The 27,033-nt window shown below is 51.3% G+C and overlaps 1 protein-coding gene across 1 annotated transcript in view; it reads left to right on the forward strand.

Moving 5' to 3' along the window:
* The window catches only part of PLXNA2 (plexin A2), a 207,963-nt gene that overhangs the window by 95,151 nt on the left and 85,779 nt on the right, over positions 1-27,033 (forward strand). Inside the window, exon 4 of the mRNA XM_055319349.1 lies at positions 1,246-1,380. Within this exon, the coding sequence (XP_055175324.1) occupies positions 1,246-1,380 (135 nt within the window). The remainder of the gene's footprint in view (positions 1-1,245; positions 1,381-27,033) is intronic.

A 27,033-nucleotide genomic window follows, 5' to 3' on the forward strand; every position in this document is an offset into this window, starting at 1 on the left:
GCTGAGGCTACACAGAGCTGAATTCTTTTCTTTCTTTTTTTTTTTTTAAGATTTTATTTATTTATTCATGAGAAACAGAGAGAGGCAGAGACACAGGCGGAGGGAGAAGCAGGAGCCAATGTGGGACTCGATCCTGGGACCCTGGGATCATGCCCTGAGCCAAAGGCAAGATGCTCAAGCACTGAGCCACCCAGGCGTCCCTACAGAGCTGAATTCTACACAGGGCTTAGACTAGCCCTGTCGAACCCCGCTCCCCGCTCCCCCCTCAGACCAGCCATGTCCACATCACCTGGGAATTTGTTGCAAGTGAGAATTCTCAAGCCTCATTTCCGCTGAATCAGAAACTCCGGGGGTGGGCTCAGCCGTACGATTTCCCAAGACCCCGAGGTGACTCTCAAGGCATGCTGGCTTGAAAACCGCTGGACTCCATCGCTGCTCCTAGACCTTGGCTGCTCATCAGATTCACCTGGGGAGTTTGAATCCCAAAGAAGATGCCCGGGCCCCACCCACAGAGGTTCTGATTAACGGATCCGGCTCTGGCATTCGTAGCTTTTAGAACTCCCCAGATGATTCCAATGTGCAACCAGGGCTGAGAAGCAGTGAACTTGATGGTGTCCGGGTCCTTTCTGACTTACTATCTAGACCTGGGCTCTGAGAGTCTGAGCCAGGATTCCTGCCCCCCCCCCAAATCCCAGGGTGAATTTGCACACATGCAGGGGATATATTTGGGGTCAGAAAGACCTTCCTGAGAGTCTAAAATCTTGAATCTCTTGATTCCCAGCTTTTTGATAGTTGATAGGATTGTTTTACCCCACCTGAGACAGAAGTACTGCAATCAGATATTGAGTCTCCTACCCCAAACACCAGAAAGTGTGTGCAAGCACACACTCACACACACACACACCCTCCACAAAGTGCTATATGTAGACACACGCAACAATAACCACATCGGAATATCCAGAATCGCTCCTAAGGGCACATAGGCACACACAAATGAACCCATCATCAGAAATCCCAGACCCAGCACACTCAGACCACTTGGGACAGGATTTCTCTTGCTGGAAGCTGGGCTGCTTGAACTGAGAAGCACCTCTACCTTCCCTGAAGCCTGGTCTGGTTCAGAGTAGCAACTAGGGGTACGGTGGGGGATTATCTTCGGGAAAGCGACCTGTCAGAGGCTGAAACAGGTAATCCCACGGGGGACTGCTGAGTATGGATGCTGAGGATGCCTTGTTTCTTTTGCAGATTCGAGCCGATGGTCCCCCCCATGGAGGGGTCCAGTACGAGATGGTCTCTGTGCTCAAAGACGGAAGCCCCATCCTCCGGGACATGGCCTTCTCCATTGATCAGCGCTACCTGTACATCATGTCTGAGAGACAGGTAAGTGCTGACACCAATCCTTTCTTTTGGAAGCCCAGGAGTAACTGATAACCTGTGACCTTTTGTTCAGAAACTGTTCCATCTAACAAGAGAGACCTCTGGGCTGGCTGCTTGGGGGTCCACGGGGAGGCAGAGTCCTTGGAGGCTTTTTCAGGGAGCCAGAGAGAAGCAGCCAGGGCCAGCCACTTCCCGGAGGCTTCTCTCTAGGCCACAGCCCCTGTCTCAGTGTGTGATGAACAGCCCCGCAAGAACAGGCCAGACTGCATGGAGCAGCTTGGTGTGATTAGGAGGTAGATTTACGGCTCCCGGGCCCACAGAGTCTGCTGCTCAAGGGAGCCAAAGAAGTGTAAATAATCCAGGCCTCCTGGCTGGGCCTGATCCTGGGAGAGACAGACCCAAGATAGGGCCCCAGAAGGAGATAAAAATTGTGGGCTGAGTCACAGTCTGATGCCAGTAGGAGCTGGCCAACTCTGGGAAGCCAAAGTCGACCTGAGAAATAGACTTCTACCCTCTGCAGGGTAACAGTGAAGCAGGTGCGCCACCTTCTCTGCTGGAGCATTATTCCCCCCAAAGTGTTTTTGCTCTGAATGTATGTGAGCAAAGAGAAGGTAAATGCAGGTGAGCCACGGTGATGGGCAAGAGAAGCAGGGAAAATAGCGGATTCACAAATTAATGGAGATACAGAAAGCCAAGCAAAGACCTTTAGAGAGGCTGGTTCCTTCCATTCGTTCAGTCAGTGGTGTCTACAGTTGTTCAGCAGGACAGTGGTCTTAGCATTGACCTGAACGTGGCAGGTAAGAGAAAGGCCCAGGAAGGAGAAAACAGGTTGTGAATCTGTCTTGGTGGCCAAAGTCCCTGCCTTGGACTAAACAGAAATGTTGGGCTAGAAGACCAGTGAGCGTTCACGAGGTGCCTCCCAGCTCATGAGTGTTTGTCATTCCCAAAATACCCTGCAAAGATTCCAGGTGTACTCAGCGAGCAACACCTTGCCCAGAGTCCTCTTGTCCTCTTTTTTTTTTTTTTTTTTTTTGAATGTAAGAATTCTGAATCCCCGGATGAGAGAAGAGTGGAGGGAGGAAGGAAGAGACAAATGGGCACATGATGGCATTAAGGGAAGCAGTGAGGCAGCTCTAACTCAAAAACTGCTTCTTCAGAACAGATGACACTAATCATATGCAGATTGCATGCAAATTATATCTAGATCCTCTTGAACCCACCTGTCTTTTTACCTTCTTTCATATGACCCCTGCAGTTGAGGCATAAACTGCAGGTGCAGATGGGAATTTGGTGGAGCTGGAGGAGGCTTAGCCTAACCTACAGTGGGTAAGACAGTCTTGGAAATAAAATGTGATGTCGCATTCTAATAAAACAGCCCGTGGGCCCTAACAAAGTCCCTTTCTGGGAATATATTTATCAGGAACAATGTGCTGGGGAAACATCAAAATGAATGGGACTTGGCTAGCTACCCTCAAGCTGCTTACAATCTAACAAGGGAGAGAGACAGGTAGCCAGTTATCTGTAACATCCCATTGAAGCCTGTCACTACTCTGTCTTTCCTTCCTGTTCTTCTCTGTTTATGGAAATAAGGCTATTTCTTTTTTTTAAGATTTTATTTATTCATGAGAGACACACAGAGAGAGAGACTGAGAGGCAGAGACACAGGCAGAGGGAGAAGCAGGCTCCATGCAGGAGCCCAACATGGGACTCGATCCTGGGTCTCCAGGATCGGGCCCTGGGCTGAAGGCAGCGCTAAACCGCTGAGCCACCCGGGCTGCCCATAAGGCTATTTCTTAAGCAAAAACAGTAGATGCTCACCATGCAAATTCAGGCAATACACACAGAAAAGAAAATAGCAATGAGTCCCCAGACGGGACTACCCAAAATGTAACAGCATGTTAACATTGGGTAAACACCATTCTAGACACTTCTGCAGGGCAATCCTCAGACAGAGGGATGGATGGACAGATGGTGGTCCAGATAGATGGACAAAATGGTGGTCAGAGGGATCCAACAGACCCACAACATAAGTGATATTTTCAGAACACATTATGGGTGGTTGAGGACCAGGCAGGTAATTCTGGGTAAAAGCACTCGCTTGGGTTTTCTGAGTCCGGTGCCGTGGAAGAGCACTGACAGCAAATAGAAGTGACCAGTGAGGACTTAGTGGAGCTGAGAAGATGCCAAGGCTCATATTTTGGCTGCATATCTGTTTCTCAAATGGGATGCTTTCTGAAATCACTTCAAAATGTGGCCAAAGGAGAAGGGCCTGATCCAGAGCTGGAGGCCAGTGAGTGGCCTTCAGGAACTCAGATGACCCGTTGAGATCATATCCGGTGTCACCTCCAAGAGCATCAGCCTGGCTCAACCAAGTGTCCACACAGCTTATTTCTAAGTGTCCTGGCCTTTGTCCTCCTCGTCGGCCACAACTGTATGGTTCTTGTTATAATCTGCACCCAACAGGGAGGGGCTCGGGGGTAGCCAGTCACACTGAGCAGGTATGAGAAGAATTTGGGGTTAATACCATGGGGCTGTCTCCAATCAGGTGAGATATTAGTCCAGAGAGCTCCCCATGCCAGGTGGAGCTGTGATCCGTGGGCAGAGTCTGAGGGGGATTTGTGGCAGAGCTCTGAGACCTGTCACCCCGAGAGCTGTAAATCGTGTAGAAATAGGTAGCTAGGTGATTCCACCTGGGGCTGGGTGCAGGGATGAGGGCCAAGAACAGCTCAGGAGGCCCATCTGTCTCAGGCCAAGCAGCTCTGAGTACAGCTCGGGCATGTTTCAAGAAACAGTTTCATGTGTGGGGATGAGGATGGAGTCGGTTGGCTTGAGTTCTAGTGCAGCGGTTGCTAAATCTGGAAGCATGACCCTCTCCCAGGTCTGGTTTCCTCCCTCGTGAAATAGAGGAGCTGCTTCAGGTACTAGGATTGTCCCTGAAGTCCAAAACTCTGATTTGGATCCCGACTCAACATTTCACAGCCACGTGGCCTCACCGTGCCTCACAGGGGTCAAACGTGAGGCTCAGCAGAGGGGAGTTTCTTCCCCGCGGCCTCCCATGCCTCACAAACCCATGTCGTGGAGCTTCCGTATGGCCACTTCTGGCTCTCAGGCCTTTATGATTCTGGCTCAGGAGGGTGGTGACCATGAGGGATGATTAAGGGGAAATGAAGTGGTCGTGTGGCATAGCCGGTGTCCTCAGGATGAGCCCCGAGGTCTGGGTCCTAGTCCCAGCCCACCTCTAACTAGCTGGGTAGCCTGGACTCTCAGGTTCTCAGAGGTTCAGTTTCCTCCCTTTTAACCATATAGTTAATAAATCTAACTCAAGACTCCTTTTCATATTAAAGAGGCCTGTCTAAGGTATGTCTTGGGACTGAGGCTCTTGTCCATCTCCAGAAGACCACACCAACACTACAGCAGACAGGCCTGAGGCTAGACCAAATGAAGAACTTTTGGAACAAGGGTTCTCTGAGGCCATGGGTGCCCACAAGAACGTCTTCCCTGAAGGGTGGACACTGCGGAGAGGGTGGAAAGCCTGGTGGGTTATGGATAAGAGTATTCCTGTTTTGAGGCAGTGATTGAAGACTTCAGAGTTCCCTGAAAGACCTGAGACCTCAAAAGACATCATGGGAATGGGGCTTCCCATCACTTTATAATAAAACTCTGAGCAGCCTGCTGTCACCCTGGCCTTCACCTCTTGTCCCTCTGTCCCCTTCCTGCTTCCCTGGAACATGGCACCTGTTGCACCTTTGGCACCACGTGAGTGTAGAATCGAGCCTCTGGTCTCCAGTTCAGGCTAAAGAGGTTTGCATCTCTCTACAGAGCTAGAACGATCCAGTCCAGCTCATTCATCCTCTCTCCCTCCCTCTCTCTCGGTTAATTACACGTAATTAAGAAATAGAACTAGTAAGAAGTGTTGGGTCGCTAGTGCCACTGCCTAACAAGCCGCTGTTAATGGACTGTTAATAGATCCAGGGCTGGCCAGTCCCAGGGGAACATTTGGGAACTGATTTCCCAATCCTGCTAATTGCCCAGGTGCCCCACGGACAGGATGCCTGGCTCTTCCCTAGAAAGTCCGCCCCGGCTTCCTCAGCAGCAAATGGGCAGATGCGATGGGTGTGAATACACGTCCTCCCGTAGCCTCAGCATCTAATGGAAGTCAGACAGCAAGGCCGGGGGAAAGTCAGGCTACGAGCCAAGGGCAAAACTGAGGGAGAAGATGAAGAGAAACTTGATAGCCCCAGTTTCCACCCAACTTGTCAGGTTGGCCACTCCCAGATAAAGAATATAACTCTGTACTCAACGTGGATGGGAAAGAGTATGGGTATGGAAGCAATTATTCTATTTTATACTTTAATTAGTTTGAATTAGCAGAGGGAATAGAGGCATAAAATGATCCAGCGAAGGGTGAAATGGAAAAAGGGAGTCACAGTGGAGAATGGCTCTGTGCAGGCTGGAAAGGGCCTTGGGAACAGCAGATTGGTTGGCGATGGGGGTGCGGGTGTGTGTTGGGCTGGGTGGGGGCCTGGGACGCTGCTCTCTATTTGGGGGCCTGGGAAGGCACTAAAGCATAGTGGCTAAGAGCTGGAGCCTGATAGACTAAACTCCATTTCACCCATGGCCACTTGCTGGGCGTACAGCGTTGCGATCTCAGGCCACTAAACCTCAGGTTCTTCATCTGTATAATGGGCCGAGGGGTGGTAACGGCGATGCCTGCCACATAGTGCTTGTGGTGTGCGGTAGGATTATTATCATATTGCTGTCAGTCATATTATTAGAAGTTTTCTGGGACCCCGGAGAAGGCTAGAAGCCTGTCCTCTGAAATTATGGCTGGGACAGAGTTCCCAAGCCAAGCACCTCCAACCTGCCATTCCTGCTGCTCCCTCCCAAGGGACGGCTCAGAAGCCTGTGGCCTGGCCCAATGACAGCATCAGGCTAAGTCGCTCATAATCTGCTATTTATTTTTAAAATCCAGGAATGTGCCCAGCAGACTAAACAGTCCCGCTCTCCTTGATATAGGCAGAGGCAGCCCCGGGCCCAGATGTGAGGCCCAGGAGGCCAGTGTTGCAGGCATCTGTGGAGAGAAGGGAGGGGCACCCTGGGCACCGGTCAGACCCCAGGCCCTCAGGGTCCTGCCTGGCTGCATGTGTGGACACCTGGCCAGAAAGGGGCTACCCGGGGGGGGGGGGCGTTTCATTTCTGGCCTCCCCAGGTAAGGAAACCAGGTGTCAAAAGATGGGGCTGCTGTTCTCCAAGTAATGAGCACTCAGATCCCAGTCCTGAGTGACCTTGTGTTGGTCTTGTCACTTCTTGTTACCTAGCAAATCACTTCAAAATTCTGCGACATGAAACAACCATTTCAGGGGCACCTGGGTGGCTTAGTCAGTCAAGTGTCTGCCTTTGGCTCAGGTCATGATCCCGGGGTCCAGGGATCAAGCCGTGCATGGGGCTCTCTGCTCAGTAGGGAGCCTGCTTCTGTCTCTCCCTCTGCCCCTCACCCTGCCTGTGCTCTCTGTCTCTCTCTCTCTCTCAAATAAATAAATAAAATCTTAAAAAAAAAAAGATTTTAAAAAAACCAACCATTTTATTATGTTCACAAACTATGTAAGTCAGGGACCCAAATGTGGTACAGGGAAGGGGGCTTGTCTCTTTTCTACAACACAGATGACTTGGGGTGCTTAGAATTCTAGGGACTAGAACCATCTGGAAGCTTCTGTCTGGGAACTAGAAGGCTGGGCTCAGCTGAGACTGTTGACCGGAGCGCTTTAGACAAGGCCTTGCCCTGTGGCATGAGCCTTCCTCACAACACGGTGGCCTCGAGACGTCTTGAGCGTGGCAGGTCGTGGCAGACATAGCAGCTCAGGGCCCAGAGCGTGAACATTCCCACAGAAAATGTAGAATTATTGCCTTTTTGAAGCCACATTGCCTCCTCGCCTACCTTCCTCTTCACCTCTCTACCACCAATAACCTCAGGTGATTCTGATTCGGTGGCCCATGAGCATGCTTGGAGGAGGCAAGGCTCAGGCAAGACAAATCCACGGTGTCCTGACCCCCGCCCCTCCCCAGGTTCATGAAAACACAGACCATCAGAGCTGGCAAGGACCTTAGGGATCACCCATCCTGACCCCACATGAGAACAGGGAAGCCCAGAAGGCATCCCAGCAGGTTGGCTGCTCCTTCAGTGTCTTGCAATGCCCAACACCCAAGTGTGGAGTCATCGGAGCTGGCTTGACTTCCCAAAACTCACAGGGACGTGCCAGAAGCTTGAAAGCCTACTGTTCATCTGCTGAAGGTTGCCTCGGTCCTAAATGCAGCTCACATTAACGTGGGCTCTGAAAGTGCTTCCGGCGAGCCTTTGAGGGAATCCATCAGGAGCGGGATCACACTGCCAGGAAATTGCCCAGACAGTGGCACACGGTTTTGAAGGGTTCTCCCGGCCCGTGTCTGTGCAGCAATATTACAGCAGCCCACTGGGGGCCCCGCCTTGGCTACGCGGGGCCATGGTGACTTATCCCCTAGACAGGAAATGGACTTTTTAACTACCCCCGCCTTAAGTAATTCAAGAGAGTCAGAGCAAGAAAAACCTTGGCCTGGAGTTAATAGAAACAAAAGTCATTCGGAAAGACAGCAAAGCCATCCTTCTCTGAGGAGCTCGTGGGCAGGAGAGACCCCTTCCCTGGTCCTCGGTTCCCTGCCTTGGTGGAAGCTGTGTGCTGGGTGGGGGGCACCCCTCCAGCCGGCCAGCCCAGAGCCTCCAGCCGCCTAACCAGAGAACTAATTTTGGTTTCCTTGGGTTTGGGGCAGGGCCTACCTACTGCAAACCTGGACCTCGCACCCCAAACAAGCATTTTCAAAGGGCCTATCTGGACTCCGAAGGAATAGTCTCCTACCTGCGTCCAGAGCCACTGAGCTGCTGGACCCCGAAAGCATCTGAGGGCTTGAGGAAGGGAAAGGAAAAAACGTGGGGAACCACACTTCCAGATGTTCCCTGCGCGTTTATTTGGACATCTCAGACTATTATTTTGATTGTGCACATTTGTTTAGTCCAGGCGATAAGGCTTCCCAGGGTGCGGGCAGAGCGTGCCAAGGTGTATTTTTACAAGGCACCGCGGGGCTCAGTGATGGGGGCCCCCCCTCTGCCGGGCTCGGAGCCTGGGCTGCGTGGCGGGGGGAGTTGAGGATGTGAGCAGGCTGGACTGCAGCGGAGCCTGAGGGGCTTTGGGGAGAATTATAGAGTTTGCGTATTAGGAAAGTGAGGATAAGCGAATTTCGGCTGCACTTTTGTTTTCCAATGTGTCACTTTCAATCCAAGTCTTTGATGCACATGTGTTTCTGGTTAAGGACACGGGACCCCAGTGTGGTCCAGGAGCTGAGCTGCTCGTATCGGTGCCTTTCCCAAGGAAGAGCAGAAGCCTGCCTCCTGGGGGACGGGGTGCCGCAAAAGGTGACCACCCCAAGCCTGGGTTTTGATTTTTCCTTCTTTCTCCCTCCCACGCCCACCCCCCCCCCCCCCGCCCCACCACCACCATTTCAAATGTCGGGGAACAAAGGCTGACACAGAGCTGATTCCCTGGCTATTAATATTCTCATTGGAACATTTTTATAATAAATATTTTCACATGAGAGAAAGGAAATGCAAACCCACCCTATTAATCAGACGCTTGGCTTGTTGTATTTAAGAGAGAAAACTCCAGCCTCTTATTTTAAAATCCTCTGGTTTGGAAAGAAATGATTGAACACAATGCCCAGGCTGGGAGAACTAGTGCCAAAAAAACTCATTTCTCTAAATGGGCAGGGGGGCTGGAGACTTTCTTTAATCCTTGGCAAGGGATTTGATTTCTCTTTCTAGGCAGGTAGACCTGAACACTGACACTCTGACTGCCCAGGATGATGTTCCTGTGACCAAGAGAGGGGAAATCATAGCATCTCAATACCCGCAGGAAACCCACCCCCCCTTGTTTTAAAAGGCCAGGAGACGGACGCCCAGGGAGGGGTGTCACTACCTGGCGTCTTCCCCTGCATGACCAGGAGAAGCAGAATTAATCCTCATTAACCTGGTGCAGCTCAGCACTCTTTTCCCAACTTGACAACGGCCTCATGGGCACAGATGAGAAAGAAAACTGGTTTCCTTTAAAGACTTTCAATTAGAAAAAAAAAAAAAATTAAAAATAACCTGGGCCCAAGGGAGTCACTGAAGATGTTCCCGAGGGTCAAATTAAAATAGGGAGAGATTTGCATGTCATTTGCATGCACAGACTCATTCACTCAACAGACCATTAAGTGTCCACCATGTATAATGCATTGAGCTGTCCACGGACAAGCCATTTGCATATGCAGATGTGGCTAGGGCAGCCCTTGTAAGGAATAGTCCTAGTCCGGCCAAATGTTAGAAGCAGGGCTGCCTGAATAGGGGCACCCTCCTGATTTCTTTCTGCTCTTTCCAATGCAACGGCAGGCGGCCCTGGGCGCTGTGCTCTTGTGGAGCAATAAATGAAATAGCATCCCTGCCCTCAGGGGGTCTCATTCTGGTGGAGGAGAAGGACGTGTAGATAAATCTCACTGTAAAGTGAGCAGAGAGGTGCGACGCGCTCAGCGACGGAACTAAGTCATGCCAACCAGGGCGAGACCTGTCCTTGTCCTTCCCATCTTGGGGACGTTCGCACAGAGGACTCTGTCTCTCTGACACAGCAGTTCAGAGCGGGCCGCCTAACCTCAGAGATTACCGAGTGAAGAGCAGCAGCCTTTTCTTTCTAGATGAGGACAGGAGTCCCGAGGGGGGACTTGACTCTTGAGAAGGGAAGGTCTACTAGCCCGGAATGTGAGGAAGCGGATCGTGGGGGTCATGGGCTCTAGACTCGGCCTTCCTGCCAGGCCTCGAGTCCCGGCTCCACTGCGTACTGCTGTGTGAACCCTGGGCAAGTCGCTTTACCTCTCCGTGCTTCAGTGGCGTCGTCTGTAAAATGGGCATAGTTATGGCATCTGCTTGAGGATTCAATCAAATGGATTGATACATAAAAAGCTCTCTGCAAAGTGTCTGGCACGCAGCACCTACCTGCTTAATAAATGTTGGGAGTCGTAATGATATGTTTACGATCGTGTCCGGGGCACCGTCGCCAGGCCCAGCCCTGCAGATCATGCTCTGCATAGAGCCACACCTAAAAAAGAAACGTAACCACCTTGCCTCGCCTCTCAGCTCTACCCTATTTAAGATGTGTTGAAATCCAACTAACATTTAGGTTGTGTTTTTCTGGTTTTCGCTTACGAACATGACCTCAGCGAATCCCACAATCCCATGGGAGAAGTAGTATTGTCCTTGCCTCTTTTAGAGATAGGAAAGCTGAAATTCAAGTCTGGCTAAGTAATTTGCCCAGAGCCACCCAGTTGGCTGAGAGCAGAGCTAGGACTCCACCCTACCCATCTGAAGCCAAACCCACCCCTCCAGCTTCTTGAGATGACGCCCCCTGGCTGCCACCTGTGGGCGTGAGGCACCTGCCCTCCTGCTTGCTCTCCACCAGGTTCCAGATTAAGGGAAAGGCCTAGCAGTGGCTTCGAAGGCTTCAGGGAACCAGCACAGACTCGCAAGTCCTCATCTGACACCCCCAAGGGCACTGGAGCAGGGCCTTGTTTTGTTCACTAAACCAAAAAAGGAAGTAGAGCACTGCCCAGGGCCTTACCTGGAGAGTCACCGGAGATGGCTCTGGTGGTCAGAGTGCATGGAGAGAAAGTGCCAGGCCTGGGGAAGGCAACTGCCGCTGTTTGGCCTGTGCAGGAGCCCATGCGCTCCATGTGGACTCCTTACAATGTTTGAAAGGCAGGTATCATCACCCCCACCTGACACACGAGGAAGGCTCAGCAAAGGTTAAGGGGCCAGAGCAAGACCGTTCATGGCACTCCTAGGAGGCAGGGCTGGGATGGAGGTGCAGGTCTGTGTGGTCACAAAGCTCCTGAGCTACTGGCCCTCACCCCACCACCAAGGAGGCCTAGTGGGTGATGCCATGACTCCCTTGCACCCTCTCCACCCCCATCCACAGCTGGCCATCTTTGCGAGGAGAGCAGGTCCAGAACACATGAGGCCCCAGCACCACCCTCACTGGGGAGTTCTTGGGCTCTAGACGGCCTTCCGTGCTTGCCGCCTTGACAAATCCAGCCCCGCAGTGACGCCCCAGATCTCCGTAGCCTGCTTTTTCGCTCCTTCCCAGAGCTCTCTCGTGCTCCCCGTGTTGAGTTTCTGTAATTGAATGTGTTTTATTTAGACCATAACATTTAGTGCCACTTTGGATTTCCAATTAGGCTTCAATCAAACGCCGAGAGTCTGATTCGTTTTGTTGTTTTGATCAACACAAAAGATGGCAACATCAGAGGAGCCGTCGTGAAAAGTTATTTCCATGCACTGATGAGTAGGACAGTTGCTATGATGTGAAGATTCAGCTTCGGAGGTGCCAAGAGATGCACCAGGCGCCCGCGAAGGGGGGAGGGAGGAAAGGGAAATTCTGTGAACCCTTCCACGGAGCACAGTTTGAAGTTCTCAGGCGCACAGCCCATTCTCTGCGTGCCTCCCCCTCGCCCATAGAGAGGGTGGGACGTGGGTGCTGGGTGTTAGGCTACTTGCTGAGGCTCCTTCATCTGTGGGCTGGGGTCCTGGGTGCCCGTGCGGGGGAAGAGGGAGCTAGGTCCCACTCCTGCTGGCTGTTTGTACAAATGGCTCAGGCCTTTATGCAGGAGATGTTCCATGAACATGGGGGTCCCATGAGATGGGAAGCTGACCTCGGGTTGCTTGAGGATCAGCCTGGGCTGTGCTCACTGCGGGGGGAAAGCAGTTCTGTGCTCCTTCTCCTCTGGCCTGCTTGTTTCCAGAGCCCCACTTGGCTGCATTTTCCAAGCTGGCCCTTTGATCTTTCTGTAGCCTGCCCAGCTCAGGGACCCCAAGTCCCAAGTTCACTGTTTGCACCGCCCCACTGTTAAATTTCCCAGAGCCTTTGCCACTCCGCAAGGAGCAACCTCACTCCCCCTCCTGGTTATTCCCACTCCCCGCTTCTTCAAACAGGTTGGGGTTTGAAATGCGCAGCAGGTGAAGGTGTGTCATCGGCTGTTGGTGGCTTAGCAAACAGTCTGGGTTCAGCCTCTGTCCCTCAAGTAATATTTAATGAGAAGAGGGAGATGGGCAGACATGGGAGTCGAGCAGGAGGAAGATTGGAAAGAGAAAAATGAACAGAGCGGAGAATGCCGTCTTAGTTAACCACTCAGCTTCCGAGCAATTTATCAAACAACCTTTGAGAACCTATCGTGAGCACAGAGTTCATCCTGACAAAAACCACACATATGCCAGGGAAACAGGAGTGTGATACCGTATGCAGAGTGCTGGGGATGCCTGACAGGTGCTACCCAACAGTCTGAGTCAAGGAAGGCTTCCTGGAGGAGGTGTCGTTCTAGGTGACTCATGAAAGGAGAGGAGCTCACCAAGTGGAGCAAAAGGCAAAGGAGGATTTCTCAAGTGAAGGAAAGCACAGCGGCATGAAAGAGGTCAGCGTATTCAGGGACTGGTCCCCCCAATATGTTATTGTTGGGGCTGAAGGAAGGCAAGGGTTGGGAGGTTTCAGTCCTCACAGAACATCCGTGGCACACAGGCAGCGAGCAGACTTTAGGTGGACTCAACCCGCCTGCCACAGTCCTTGGGAGAACCTCTCATGCACCAAGCACCCAGTGTCTTAATAAACACTTGTTGAAGGTTAGGAAGAGAGGGCGAGGAAGAGGGAGACAAGAAAAGAGACAGCATGTGGAAAGGAGACACTGAAGGATAATGCAAAGAGCTCATCTCTGGGGACAGATCGGCCTGTGTTCAAATCTTGGCTCTGCTGTTCTTCGGAGGGCCTGGCTCATCCTTTTTAAGCCTCAGGTTTCGTTTCGTTTACTTTTTTCTTTTTTTTCTCTTTTTTTTCTCCAAAGATTCTATCTACCCAATTCATGAGAGACACAGAGAGAGAGGCCCAGACACAGGCAGACGGAGAAGCAGGCTCCCTGCGGGGAGCCCGATGCAGGACTCGATCCCAGGACCCCGGGATCACACCCTGAGCTAAAGGCAGATGCTCGGCCACTGTGCCACCCAGGCGCCCCTAAGCCTCCGTTTTCTTCTCTGTAAAGTGAGGGACGCAGTAAGACCTGCCTTATTAGGGCTGCGAGCTGAAGGGACAGGTCCCTGCAAAGTGGCTGGGACAGAGCAAGAGCCAAACCCTGCAGGCAGCCCCAGCTCCACCCTCTTCCTGCTCCCCGGTTAACTCACCAGCCCCCTGGTTCACTGCCACTGAGCCCCCCATAACTAACACGTTGCTCATTTTTCTTCCTTAAGTCATCTGCCAGTTGCATCTATTTCTAGCCTCTGTCTTAGGAGACAAGAATAAGGAAGGGAAACAGATAACTGCAGAGGCTCATTTGCCAATTGTCAGCTCCTGCCGTCAGCAGAGCTCGCTGCCTGCTTCTCCCTGGGTGCCTGAAAAAATCACTGTGACCTTTTATTTACTGGTTGATCTAGTCAGCTCAGGTCTCTCCACCTCCCCCCCCTCCCGCCCACCCTCCACCAGCCCAGCGCCAGCTTCCTGCCTCCCGTGCCCCCCATCCCACTGCGGGGTGAGCATGCTCTGCTGGTCTCTCGGAGCCTCCCTGGCTTCATGATCAGATTCTTAAAAACCTGTGGGCACAGAGGAGACGGGGGGAAGCAGAATGACCCATCTTTTCTGCTCCGTGCATCCACCAGGGGCGGTTTTTGCTGCTGATCCTCTTCTGCAGGCCTCCTCTTCATTCCCATTTCACCAGGGAGCCAAACTGAGGTAGGTTTAGGCCAGCAAGTGACATGCCCCAGAGCGAGTGACTCCGTGAGTCGTGAGTCCCAGAAGTCTCTCCCAGGCCCCCACCCACATTTTGCCCTGTGAGCTTTATCAGGCATGTCCTCTTGCATCCCCTTTCCCCAAAACCCTGGTCTCTCCTTGCACCTCTTCTGGCCGCTGGCCTATGTTGGCCAGTGGCTGTTTCTGTTTTTCTTTCTTTGCCTCCCTCGGCCCAGCCATGCCTTCACCTGTGGCCCTTCGGAGCCAATTGGGCTGAGGGGTGCAGCCCTGGGGATGTGGGGGTGGAAGTTGAGGGTGGTGACAACCAGGGTGGCGACAAGGAGACCGACACAGCTAACAAGTGGGTGCTGACAAGAAGACATTCCGCAGAGGTCCCAGGAGGCCAGGAATGAGACGGGCAGACCCAAACTGCCTGTGCCTTGCTGAGCTGCAAGAGTTAACCGTGTGTACAGTGTGTGTGTGTGTGTGTGTGTGTGTGTGTTGCACACAGATATGTCCATGTATCATAAACACCCAGACTGGCTTCCAAAAAATGTACCCAAGGTAGAATATGGCTTTCTCACTCCATCACCATCAGGCCATCTGCCGTGGGGGTCCCAGCCTTCCCTGCTCATCTCAGAGCTGACCAGCCGCACGGCTCTCTCAAATTTCGGGAAAGGAATTTTAAAAGCCTCTTGTGCAAGTCAGCTCCCTGCTTTCCAAGCTCTCTTCTTGGCCCTTGCTGTCAGCATCAATTTTCTGCAGGGAGTGATTTAACCTTCATTTATTCATTAATTCTTTTTTCCCTTTAACTTCATTAGGTAAGATTTATAAAGGTGCTGAATTGGAAAGGTCACCTGTCCCTGGGCCCAGGACATAGTGTGCCTGCATCCCTTCTCATGAGCTTCCTTCCAGGAGCGCTCTGGAGGTAGGGAGAGGAGGCGAGTAGCAGAGGAGAAAGTCAGAGCAGAGCCCGTGGCTCCCGGGGAAGGCAGGGCAGGCGAGGGGAATCCAGGGGCTCCGAACACGCTCCGCGTTACCTGCTTGCTGCTGGGAGGCCCGGCGGCAGCGGGGAAGCGCAGGCTCCGTTAAGAACCTCTGCAGTCCCGGCCCCAGCTCTTACTACATTGACCTGTGTCAAATTTATCTAATCTAAGCCCTCAGTTTCCTCTTAGATAAATTGTCAATAACCATAGACTCTACTTTATCGGGTTGTTGCGGGGAATTGAACTGGCGATGTACATAGAACGATGAGCTCGGTACCTGGCACACAGCAAACATTCAGTAAGTAGTAGCTTTTTAAAAAGATCTTTAAAAAAATAATAATAAATAAATAAATAAATAAATAAATAAATAAATAAATAAATCTTTAATCATCCCAGCCGAACCCTGGCAGTATTGGGCAATCCTTAGCTCACTAACCGCTAGAGACTGGCTCACGAGGAGTCTGATTTCTCCAAGAAAAGCAGGCCACATAGTCCATGATTGATCCCAGCTCCAGAACCACAGGAAAAGCCTAAGCTCCTAGAGGAGCCAGGAAAAACCAGGCCACCGCTTGGTTCAAGATTGCTTCCTGAGGCCCCAAGATTTCTGCAGGGAGCCAGGCTAAGCCGGCATCCTGCTCTCAGCCGTGGCCTGGCCACACTCGCTGCCTGGCCCACCCAGTGGTTGTCCATAGTCACGGGCCTTTCCCAAGCCTCTGAGACCTGCTGGGTTCAGCCTTCGGCCATCTCATGTCAAGGACAGGACTTTCTCATTAACAGCCTCCCTACATGAAGGAAAAACAGACGATAGGCTAAAGTACCATGCAGGTTTTTTGAACTTGTAGAAAGCTAGGAGTGTCCACTTGCAGCCACCTCCGTGTGTCCTTGCTCCTTATGCCCCCAACAGAACTCAGAAGCATCCCCGTTCACTCCAATCAGAATGAATTCAGTTCTCGGAGCTTCTTTAACTTCATGGTAAAAGTGACAAGATCTAATAAATATCTGGTGTCTCCCCCATTAGGCTCTAAGCTTCTAGGAGACCAGGTGCAGGTCAGAGGTAACCTGTCCCTCCTAAGTATCTGGCATCTCCCCCATTAGGCTCTAAGCTTCTAGGACACCAGATGCAGGTCAGAGGTACCCTGTCCCCTCCCAGCACTGACTGTACACTCAATCAGTGTGTGAGAAAACAATTTTAATAAGAAAGCATGGAGGAAAGCCGGCAGGCAAACCCATTCTGTGGGCCAAGCTGAGAATATTGGGTTTGAATATGATCACAGAGGATTACAAGAATCAATTTTATTTTATCAAATATTCTTAGAATCAGGGCCTCTGGAATGCAACATGCAAATGTATGCTCAGAGTGCAAATTGGAGCAGGCCCAGGTTAATGGAGAAAATTCTAGCCACCCTCACTTGGTTCCAGAGTCCCTTTCCCCTCACCTGGGATCACCTGTTTGTTTGCACTGAGACGTAATTTGCAACAGAGGAAAGGAGCTCTGGGGCTGCAAAGATGTGCCCAGCGCCTCCTCCGGGCCAGCTGGGACGCAGAGCGGTGCTGAGGGCCGGCCAAGGGCAAGGGGCCTTCTGAACAGTAGCCTCGGGAGACTTACAGTGCGAGCCTGGTCCCAGGGCCACCGGTCCTCCTTGGGATGCAAATCACCTCACATGTATGATATTAGTTCTGTCCTCACGCTCCTGGATTTAATGAGATTCTCCGGGCATTGTTAATAAACAATGCTTGACCTTTTTAGAGTGGCAGCACTGTGTCATTTTATTTCGCCGACGAGGGCCCTACACACCAGGCCATTTGGTATAGTTATTGTACCATTTTCAAGTGAATTCGGTTCTGAGAATGAGCCCTGTGACCTTCACAGTACCCACTGGGATCACTGGAGAGACTACGATCACTGAATAGCCCCGAGAGGAAGTGACCAGTAATTATACCTAAACTTCGAGGGCATTCCTCGTGAGCTGGGTCCTTCCAGCTCGCGGCCACCACGCCTGGCATCTCAGGGCGCCGTAGCTCCTTGCACTGCCTCGGCCTGCCTGGGGACAGTTTTCTGTCCTGGTGATGCAAGCTAAGTCAGTACTAGGAATTTGTAGGGAAGAAAGAAGGCCTCACTTGACCCTCTCTCGTTGGGCTCGTGATCGCATAAGTATCCATCAGTGGCGTACTTGTCTAGTTCCATTTTTTTTAAAAAGATAGATTTATTTATTTATTCAGGAGAGACACAGAGAGAGAAAGAGAGAGAGGCAGAGACACAGGCAGAGGGAGAAGCAGGTTCCTCGCAGGGAGCCTGATGCAGGACTCGATCCCAGATCCCGGGATCATGACCTGAGCCGCGGGCAGGTGCCAACTGCTGAGCCACCCAGGTGTCCCTAGTCCAGTTCCATTTTGCATGAAGTTCGGTTGCTTTTCCGGTGGCCCTAGACTAACATCTAGTGGCCACGGGGTAACGGTGGTTGGCACAGTACGGGCAGGGAAGCCGCACACACAGATGTTCTCCATCTGTAGGGTCAGCGGGACTGAGCAGATAGTGCCCTGTCATTCCTGAAACTCTCAGAATAGTGGCCCCTCAGGGGACACCTCTCACTTCAGTGACGGAGCAAAGGTGACTGACGTTTTCCTGAGTCCAGTGACGAGCCTGGTCCTTCGCAGTCCGGCTCACAAGCCCTCCCTTCCTCAGGGACCGACGGCCTTTGGCTCGGGGGTGTCACTTTCCTGCATCCTAAGGCTACAGTCTTGAATGTATAAAAATTACTTTAAACATAAACAATGACAGACAACCATTAGAGGAGAGTCATCCTTTTACACTGTAAAAATAGAGTTGGGAATTGTCACTTTTAAGAGATAAGAGAGAGACATATGTGCGGAATACCAAGAGACTCTCATTTGCCTCTTAACATTAAATCTAACTCATAAAACCATAGGCGAGAGAGCCTTACATTTGGATCTTATTTTGTTTTCCTGTGTTCGTGAGAAGCATATGGAAGGCGCCGAACACATACACTCGAAAAACATATCATTTCCCTGCACTTTGGGTCCCCCGATGGTAAAAATGAAGGAAGACTCCAACTGGCTGGCCTCTGGGTGTCTGACTTAGTGGCCGACCTTGGCTCGGTGAGCTTTCTCAGGGTCAACTATTGGACAGTTGCCATTAGGACACTTGCTTGTGTGTGGGTATGTGAAGCCCCCTGTGTTCACCTTTTTTTGGCTCTGAATTAAGAGATTTAAGAAGTCACTAAAATGTGCCACAACGTGGGCAAACCTTGCGAACATGCTGCTGAGGGAAAGAAGCCAGCCACAAAACACCACATAGCGTCTGCTTCTATTTATGGGAAATGTCCAGACTGGGAAATCCATAGAGACCAAGTCGACTGGTGGTGGGTTGCCCAGGCCTGGAGCAGGAGCGGGTGTCCGGGAGGTGGGAGAGGGGGCAGGCAGGGGGAGTGGCTGCTAATGGATATGGGGTTTCTTTCTGGGGTGATGAAAATGTTCTCCAATCGCTGGTGGCGATGGTTGTATGGTTCTGTGAATCTACCAAACACCATTGAATGGTGCACACTTCAAGTGGCTGAATCCTATGAAATTATGAATTATGGTTTTATGAATTATATCTCCATAAAGCTGTTATTGGAAAAAATGTTAGGAAGGCTGGGCTGTAATTGTGTGGCTACGACTGACTCACCCTCACCTTCCCCTGGTAACCGCCACCCAGGAGGGCACAGGCAGCCCACCAGGGATGATGCCCGGGTGTAGCATCCAAGAGGTGTGCCATCCTTCTTCCCATTTTCTTATCCTTTCCCCATCTTCTCCCTGCTGTGCCCCTGCCTCAGTTTCCTGCTCTTCGTATTCCTTCCATCTCCCTTCCCTTTTTGCCTTCTCTCTCTACTGATCCCACCAGCCAATTGGCCCTCCTTCCCCCCAGGAGGCTGAAAAGGGGAGGCAACAAGCGATAACAGTGAGACTTAATCATAACCGTAATAATAAATTATTAATATTATTATAAGTTATTATCAGAGCTGTCCAGGACTTCATTTAATCTCTACAACATCCCTATTAGGGGGATAATTATCTGCGTTTTATAGATGAAGAAACTGAAATCAAACAAGCAGAGGAACATGCCCAAGCTTGTCAGGAGCGAAACCAGAATTCAAGCCCAGGTCTTTCTGGCCTCCGAGTCTATTCTTCGAAGCATGATAAGACCTCAAATATGACGTTGGGCTTCGTTATTTATTGATGAATCACAATAGAAGTAATTTGATGGGGTTCCGAACTCCAGTGTCTAAGATCTCATCTGTTGGTCGGATATTTATGGCCATTAATGGATGGTATCTGTGCGGCTCTTCCATTCATTATGGTTTTCATTAAGACTCTAATCCTGTTTAGAAGTCTGTTTGTCATTTTTAACTCCTCTGTTTAATCTTGGGCGGCCCTAATCCTTCTTCACTACAAACCCGACGGAGACAGCTCCTCATGGCTCTTCCTACCCACAGTTGTGTGCGGGCGGGCGCAGAAGTGGGGTAGGAACGGCTGCGCCTACGAGCGCGTGTGACATGAAAGTGTGTATGGAGTGGAGTGTCGGCGTGAGTGTGTGTGTGTGTCAGTGTGCTGCTCTGGAATGTGCGTGTGTGGTATGAATGCGTGTTTGTGTTCACGAGTCTGTTTGCATAAGAGCACGAGTTTGTGGAATGATGGGCCCTCAGCGTGTGTATGTGTGTGTGTGTGTGTGTGAGAGAGAGACATAGTATTTTTTTTTTTTTTTCAGAAGCACAGGAATTCTTGAGTTGAGGCCCGGCTATTTGTTCCAAAGCACAGGGACCGCCTGCCCCCTCGCATTCAGTACATATAAGCTCCCCCCCGCCCCGATCTGAGGTGAGAGGCCGTAGGGAGTCCGGAAAGGGGTGAAGGGCCCACCCCAGAGACGATCTCGGAAGTTGGAGGCACTCCTGTCCCTCATCTGGACCTTGAGGCTCCCCTTAGGGCTCCCCTGCAATGGAAATCTCCCTCCCCTGGCCTTGCTGGTTTATAGCAAACCTCTTCCAGTGGGCTGTGCTTCCTTGAGGGGGGCCTAGAGTTGTTTTACTTTCTTGATCCTTATTTAAAATGTCCACTCCCAGTGGAACCAGTAAGAAAAGATATCTGAATGGGGCGTCCTTCTGGTCTCCTTCACGATCCCCAGAACACACCCCAAAGCTCATTCTCTCCGCTTTGCCTTGCCATCTTTTCCTGATCTTTTCCTGCTCGGGACTCTTCGCCCTGCCTTCACTCTCCGTGGTGACTTCCCTGCTCCTCAGCCCACACTGGATTCCGACTTTCTTTGTGCCTCCCACTGACCCCCCGCCCCCATCCCCTCAGGGCTTATAAGAGGCATGCTATTTAACCCTTAAAAATATTCTATCTTTGGCTCAGCTAGGCTTAAACTCCAGTGGACCCACACCACACATTTTGACTCTGTTCCTCTGGAGACTTTTGGGCATCAGGGCTGCAAGATATGATGGTTCAGGTTGTGTACTGCACAACAGCATCAGGCTGAGGGGCAAGTGGGGGCTAAAGCTGAGTCCTCCCTCATCTCGCCAACCACGCAGGGCCTAGAGGCGAGGACTTTTTCCAATTGCACACAAGTGCTGTACTGGCTAGAGGTGGCCCAGAGAGGGAGCTTCGGAGAGTTCAATGCTGTTGTCTGGAGGCCTCCAGTAGCAGCCAGAAGAATGTTTAATGAGGGCACAGAGAGGGCTGCCTCCCCTCCCTGGCCCCGCGTCCTCTTCTGCAAGGCCTTTACCCCCTCTCTGATTAATCCCATCGTGTTCTGATCACCACTTAACTCCGCTTGCCCTTGCCCCGGTCCAGCTTAATTTTCCCTTCTCAGTGTCTGCCTTTTAAGTATCCTAAATCTTGTTTTCACATCTTTGTTATGTCCTTCCAACTAGTTAGCAAGCTCTAGGAGGGCAGAGAGCGTGTTTCCATTTCCTTTGCTCTTGGGCACCCCTGTGACATCTATCCGAGGACTCCACCCTCAAGGGGGGCCAGATCAGTGTTGATACAACCGAGCCACCCGCTGAAGGAGAAACCAAAAGCTCTGTGCTCGGAGCTGGGGCATTGACCCCGTTCCCCAAACACCAGCTCAGCCAAGCGTCTCCAGAGACGTGAACACATCCACTCAGCCTCTCTCCAGGCCGTGGACCGAGTTAACCCTGAAATGCCTGTAAGGATTAGAAGGTTCTGGAAAAGCTCAGCCTGTCTCATGGTCTCTCTCTAGGGTGACCCAAAGTGCTGGACGGGGAACTTAAGAAGTGGTCCCAGCCCTTTACCAGATTAACCTTTGGTTATCACTCGGTGAATGATAGATCAGATTTCTAGATGACAGTGGCCTGGCAGGGCCTAAAGCTGCACCCGTCTGGGCCCGTGTTTGGTTTGGATGACCGGCAGGCCCCCGTGAAGGCAGAGTGACCCAGGAAACGGGACGCTTAGCCGGTCTGTGACATCTTGGCTTGATTGTTTCCCCTATAGAATGATGGGTAAGGCTCCCCGGTGGTGGGAGAAGTATCTCCTGCCTTTCCTTCCTGAAGACCTCCAACCCCGAGCCCTTGGCTGACCCCCTTCACTTCCATCTCCATCTTTCAGCATCAATGCCCTCCTGCCCCCCCGGGCCTCCTCAACACACTGTCACACTCCAAAATAAAGCATTCAGGCAGTCACTAAATAGCAGTATTGATGCTCCATCCCCACATGCCCTGAAATGATAATGCATCACCCGTGGTGCGCATCCAGACGGAGCCAGATTACGCTCAGGTGGTTAAAAGTCCAGGTCTAATTAGAGTTCCAGGGAATCAAGCCATTGTATTATTAATGATTCTCCAGCAATGTTCTGATTAAAACAGTAATTTTAATAAGCACAGCTCGATGCTAAGTGTTCACTGAGCACCTAATTACATCAGTTATAACTCCAAAATTATTTAAAATTCCCCCCTTTTTTTTTTCTTTCCAGCAGACCCAGCATGCACTAAATAAAATAGAGACTCAGACAACTTGGTGATTATTTGCTCTAATTAATTTCCTAAGCACCTGTTTAAAAAAATTTTTTTTTTTAAAAAAGGAAAAGAATCTTTTGTTTCTCTTCCATTTCCCCAAGTTCCCCTCCACCCCTTTCGATCCCCGGCGGCTCCCGTGACATTGGTTACATCCGAGGCGAGGCAGCCATTGAAGGAGGCCAGGAATAGAAAGCAGCGAGGGAAGTAAAGATTCAAACATTCCCCAGCACCGCCCTCCAGACAAGGGGGTGCTGCAGAGCTGTAATCCCCATCGATTGGGAGACAGGAGCACCCAGAGGGCTTCTCACCAGGAGCCAGGCCTCAGGACACCCTTGTCTTCATTAGACCAGCTTGGAATGTGGCATGTAATTAATGATTGTGCTCACATCCCCTGAGGCCTCCAGGGGCGGGGGGGGGGGGGGGGGGGAGGCAGTTCTCAAGTTCTTTTGACCCATGAACCACTGGAGTTGGAAAAGAGACCACACCCCTGTACATTCCCTGGAAGGACACCAGGGCCCGGGAAGGAACAGTCAGCTGAACCCTCTGCACATTGATGCCCAGAGGTTTCTTTTTTATTTAAAATCATGTTATCAGTAAGTCATCAATCTGTCCCTGGCAGTAACACAGATGTGTGCCACCAGCCAGATCCCGAACCGTGCAGGGTCGGGGCTCCCACTTCGTGTGACCGTCATGAAAACGTGCAGTTAGGAACAGTGGTCCTCAGCATTCCCATGCCCACCGGCACACGGGGGGATGGCACCAAGACGCCACTTCATTTTGCCTCCCCCTTTGCCTCTGTCTCCAGCACCTGCTGGAGGCTCCTCAGCTCGCTCTTGAATCATAATACCAAGGCTTTCAAGTCTCAACCACAGTCTCAATCCAGAGTTATAATGTCCAGTTCCAGACCAGAAGTAAAGTTCTGGAAGCCTTGACCGCAGCTCAGCTGTCTCCCGTCCTCCAGCCCGGGCCTCCTGCGTGCTCCCCTCTTGGAGCCAAAAGGGATGTTTCTGCTCTTTTTGTCATTTATCCTTGCCCCACCCGAATGTTGTCACCGATGCTTTCAAGGAAGGCGGAGAGGGAGCGTCAGAGAGACCCTTTTGCAACTTGAACTGGAATTGTCACAAGATCGCCTTCTGCCCTCTGAGCTGGCTAACAGCTCTGACTCTCTTGGGGCAAGGTCCTTCGTGGGCCCTTGGACACCCCTCTGCTGAGCTTCTCTGGCTGCACATCCCATAAGTTGGGCAGTGTTTCCTGCCTTCTGCTCTCAGGCCTGATTTTCCAGCTCTTCCTTCCACATAGAACCCACCTCCATGGGTTTCTTCTCTTGGACAGGTCATCAGAGGTGTCCAGGCCACTGTCCTTCCTGAGGTGTCCACAGCTGGATCTGGTCCAAGGAAGCACTTGCACATCCTTGGCCTGCCATAGGGGAGGAGTGCTCAGTGACTCTCCAGGGTCCTGCCTTCACTCTGCTTCCTAAGAGCTCCTCAGCAGCTGAGTCTCTGGATTTCCTGCCTTCTGGATGTCCCCATCCACTCTCTCCCCTATAGTCCAGGGCATGTGTCTCCAGCTTTCCAAGTGGGCCTATTAAGGGGTGGCTAGGTCACAGCATTCCGAGGGCTTCCTCCAAACATCTCACAAAATGTCCACCTTTTCATTCCTCAGTCCTTGTATTTCTTTGATCTCGGGACAGGGACCCAAGATGAAGGGCAGAAAAATCTTGAAAATCTACTCTGAAAGATTTGTGTGACAGCCTGCCGTCTTAGTGAGCACGCGGCATTCGTGATAACTTGGTGCTTCGCCGGCTGGATGCTTTAATTTTGATATTTGATCATATTTACAGAAATGGAAACTGAGGCTCAGAGAGGTTAAGTGGTTCAGCCAGCACAGCTGAGTACAGGGCGATGCTGAGCCAAGTTCTTCTAACTCAGTCATGTCCTTTCCATGACACGATGCACCTCTGCTGGGTTATAAACTAAAAGTCTATTTAAAAAGAAAAACACACACACACACACACACACACACACAAAACCCTTCACATCACCTAATGGATCCCAGCAGAATGCCAGGGGCGTCAGCCACACCTAGAGAACCTTCACATAGTTCTTAGTACATTTACTTAAGAAGCTTAAAATAAAACCTGGATCACTGGGCAAGTGTGATTAGCTTCTCAGCAGGTATTTATAGACCTATTTTGTGTAAGAAAGTGAAGTTGGAGCATACAGGGATATCTCATACCAAGAAGTAAAAAGCAGAGCCCCGTGAGTAACCTAAAAAAGATAGAGTCCTAAGAAGAGTTTACAAAGTGCATTAGAGTCCTGCCAGCTGGACAGGTAGTCAGATTCTAAATTTAGCAGGAGACATCACAGAGGTTGATCAAGGAAGGCTGCGTGGAAGAGGAGCAGCCCAGGGATTTGCACATGAGCAGGACATGGGAGGCCATTCTGATTAGCAGGAATGTGTGAGCAAAGGGGGCCGTCCAGAGCACCAGAGGCCACTGTGCCCAGGGTGGGGGTTGACACCGGCAGAAGGAGTCTAGAGTGGACATGTCAGCCTGGTTGGTGGGGGGAACAGAAGTCAAAAGGCTCAACTATCAGGGTGGGGTGGGGGTAGTGCATTTGGACTATAAACATTATCCAACATGTGTTGTTTCTCATGGTTTTTGAAAAAAAAATTTTTTTTTGTTATTATTTGGGTTTTTTTAGCCGAGGGCATCATTTTAAAACCATTGCCTCCTGGAAGCCTTCCGTGATTTTCCCTTTGCTCCTGTAGCTGTGCTACATCTCAGTCATGGCGCTAATATTTCATTATAATTTGGGGGGCTTATCTGTTTTCCTGTCCACACTCGGAGTACCTGAGGATTAAAGCCTCGTCTGCTCAGCCTTTGAACTTCATGCCCATGCAGCATATGTAGCATGTGCTTAGTACGTACCTGTGAATAACAGGTAACCCCTGTAAGCCAGGCACCAGCCTAACGGTTTTCTAACCCGTGCCACCCTTTGTGCCTGCGAGACAATTAGGTGTAGAGGTTTGGAGCACGAGCTCTGCAGCCCGTCTGACTGGGCTCGAATCCCAGCGCTGCAACTTGCCGGCCGTGTGACCGGAATTGAATTTACTGAGACTCCCTGCGCCTCTGTTTCTCGCTCATCTGCAGACAGCGAGTCTTATATAAATAATGCTGTTATTATCTCCACGTTACGAGTCAACCACTGAGGCTTACCTGAAGAAGGTGCCCGAGGTCACACAGCTCATCAGCGAAGGGGCTGGATGCAGACCTGGGCGGTCTGACCCTAGAACCCGGGCCCTCAGCCTCTCCGAAGGAAAGGAGAAATGAGGGTGTGCAGGACACGTCTGCTGTGTGGAGAATAGAAGGGAGATCCACGGGGCCTGCAGCCGGGGCAGGTGCGGGGCGGGGGGCAGCAGGGATGCTGTGACAGGGACAGGTGGGCGACACGTGGGGAAAGAAGAAACGCAGCATGTCTCCTCCTCCTCCTCCTTTCTGCTCTGTTTCCACCACCCTGGCCTTCCCACGATGTCGCCTCAGGTCACCTGTCCTGCCGGTTCCCTGGCTCTAACACTGCTCATTCCTGGAATCCTCTCTGCACCTCCTCTTGCACAGTCTTTGCTCATGCTCTTCTCTCCTCGGGGGCTGTTCCTTCCTCCATCCCCGCCTCTCGAAATATCACCGGGTTTCCAAGGCCCACCGCAAAGGGTGACACGTTCCTGGTCCGTCCAGCTCGAGGTGATCGCTCTCTGCTAGGAGCCTGTCCAGTGACGCTTGGACTTACTAGTTTGCCCAGCAGAGGCACCACGGGACCATGACTAAGTTGTAATCATAACTCCATAGTAGGAGACTTGATACCGGGATCCCTGGGTGGCGCAGCGGTTTGGCGCCTGCCTTTGGCCCATGGCGCGATCCTGGAGACCCGGGATCGAGTCCCACGTCAGGCTCCCGGTGCATGGAGCCTGCTTCTCCCTCTGCCTGTGTCTCTGCCTCTCTCTCTCTCTGTGTGTGTGACTATCATAAATAAATAAAATTTTTTAAAAAAAAGGAGACTTGATACCTACTGTTGGGTGGTATCAAGACTTGGGTCTGTTGGGTGTATGAAGAGATAAACGAATGATTCATACCTGGATGGACTAATGAATAAGTGAATGAGTCAACAAGCCAATGAACAAAATAAACACCAATTGTAAAAGTCAAGTTATAAAGCACCGAGTTCTTAACAACCGTAGGCCGGCCCCCTCGTGCGTGTAGATCCCGAGGCCGGGTCAGTCAACCCCTACTGACTCACCCTGGGGTGTAGTCACTGCTGCCCCAGTGGGAATGGTCTTTATCCAACTGACCGGTCTATGCAGATTCCCTGAGCAGCCCAACGGCTGAGGATCCGGCAAAGCACGGGAGCCTTGCTGCCTCCCCGTCACCACCCTGCCGGCATTGCCTGAATGAACAGTTGCGCTCTATACAGAGAGGAGATTTATAAAATTTAATGTAAGTGCAGGAGATTCTCTTTTTTTTTTTCTTGCTTAGGCAGATATTTAACATGTACTGTCATCCAGCATCTCTCTGCCTCTGCCTCTCCACCCCTACACACACGCACACGGACACACCCGCGCACACACACTCATCCACTCACCTACTAATTTGTCCTAGAAAGCCGTCAGTGACAAAGAACTGCTCTGTCCTTCCCAAGGGAGCCAGCCACTTGGCATCTGACGAAAAAATCAGAGAGAATATTTTCAGATCTCATGTGTCAGGGAAGACAGGATGGCCAAGTCTCAGATGGTTAGAGAGAAGAATGGACAGATGGCTGAGAAGATGCCCTCCAT

Source organism: Nyctereutes procyonoides, unplaced genomic scaffold (genome assembly GCF_905146905.1).
Source record: "Nyctereutes procyonoides isolate TBG_1078 unplaced genomic scaffold, NYPRO_anot_genome, whole genome shotgun sequence".
Taxonomy (NCBI): Eukaryota; Metazoa; Chordata; class Mammalia; order Carnivora; family Canidae; genus Nyctereutes; species Nyctereutes procyonoides.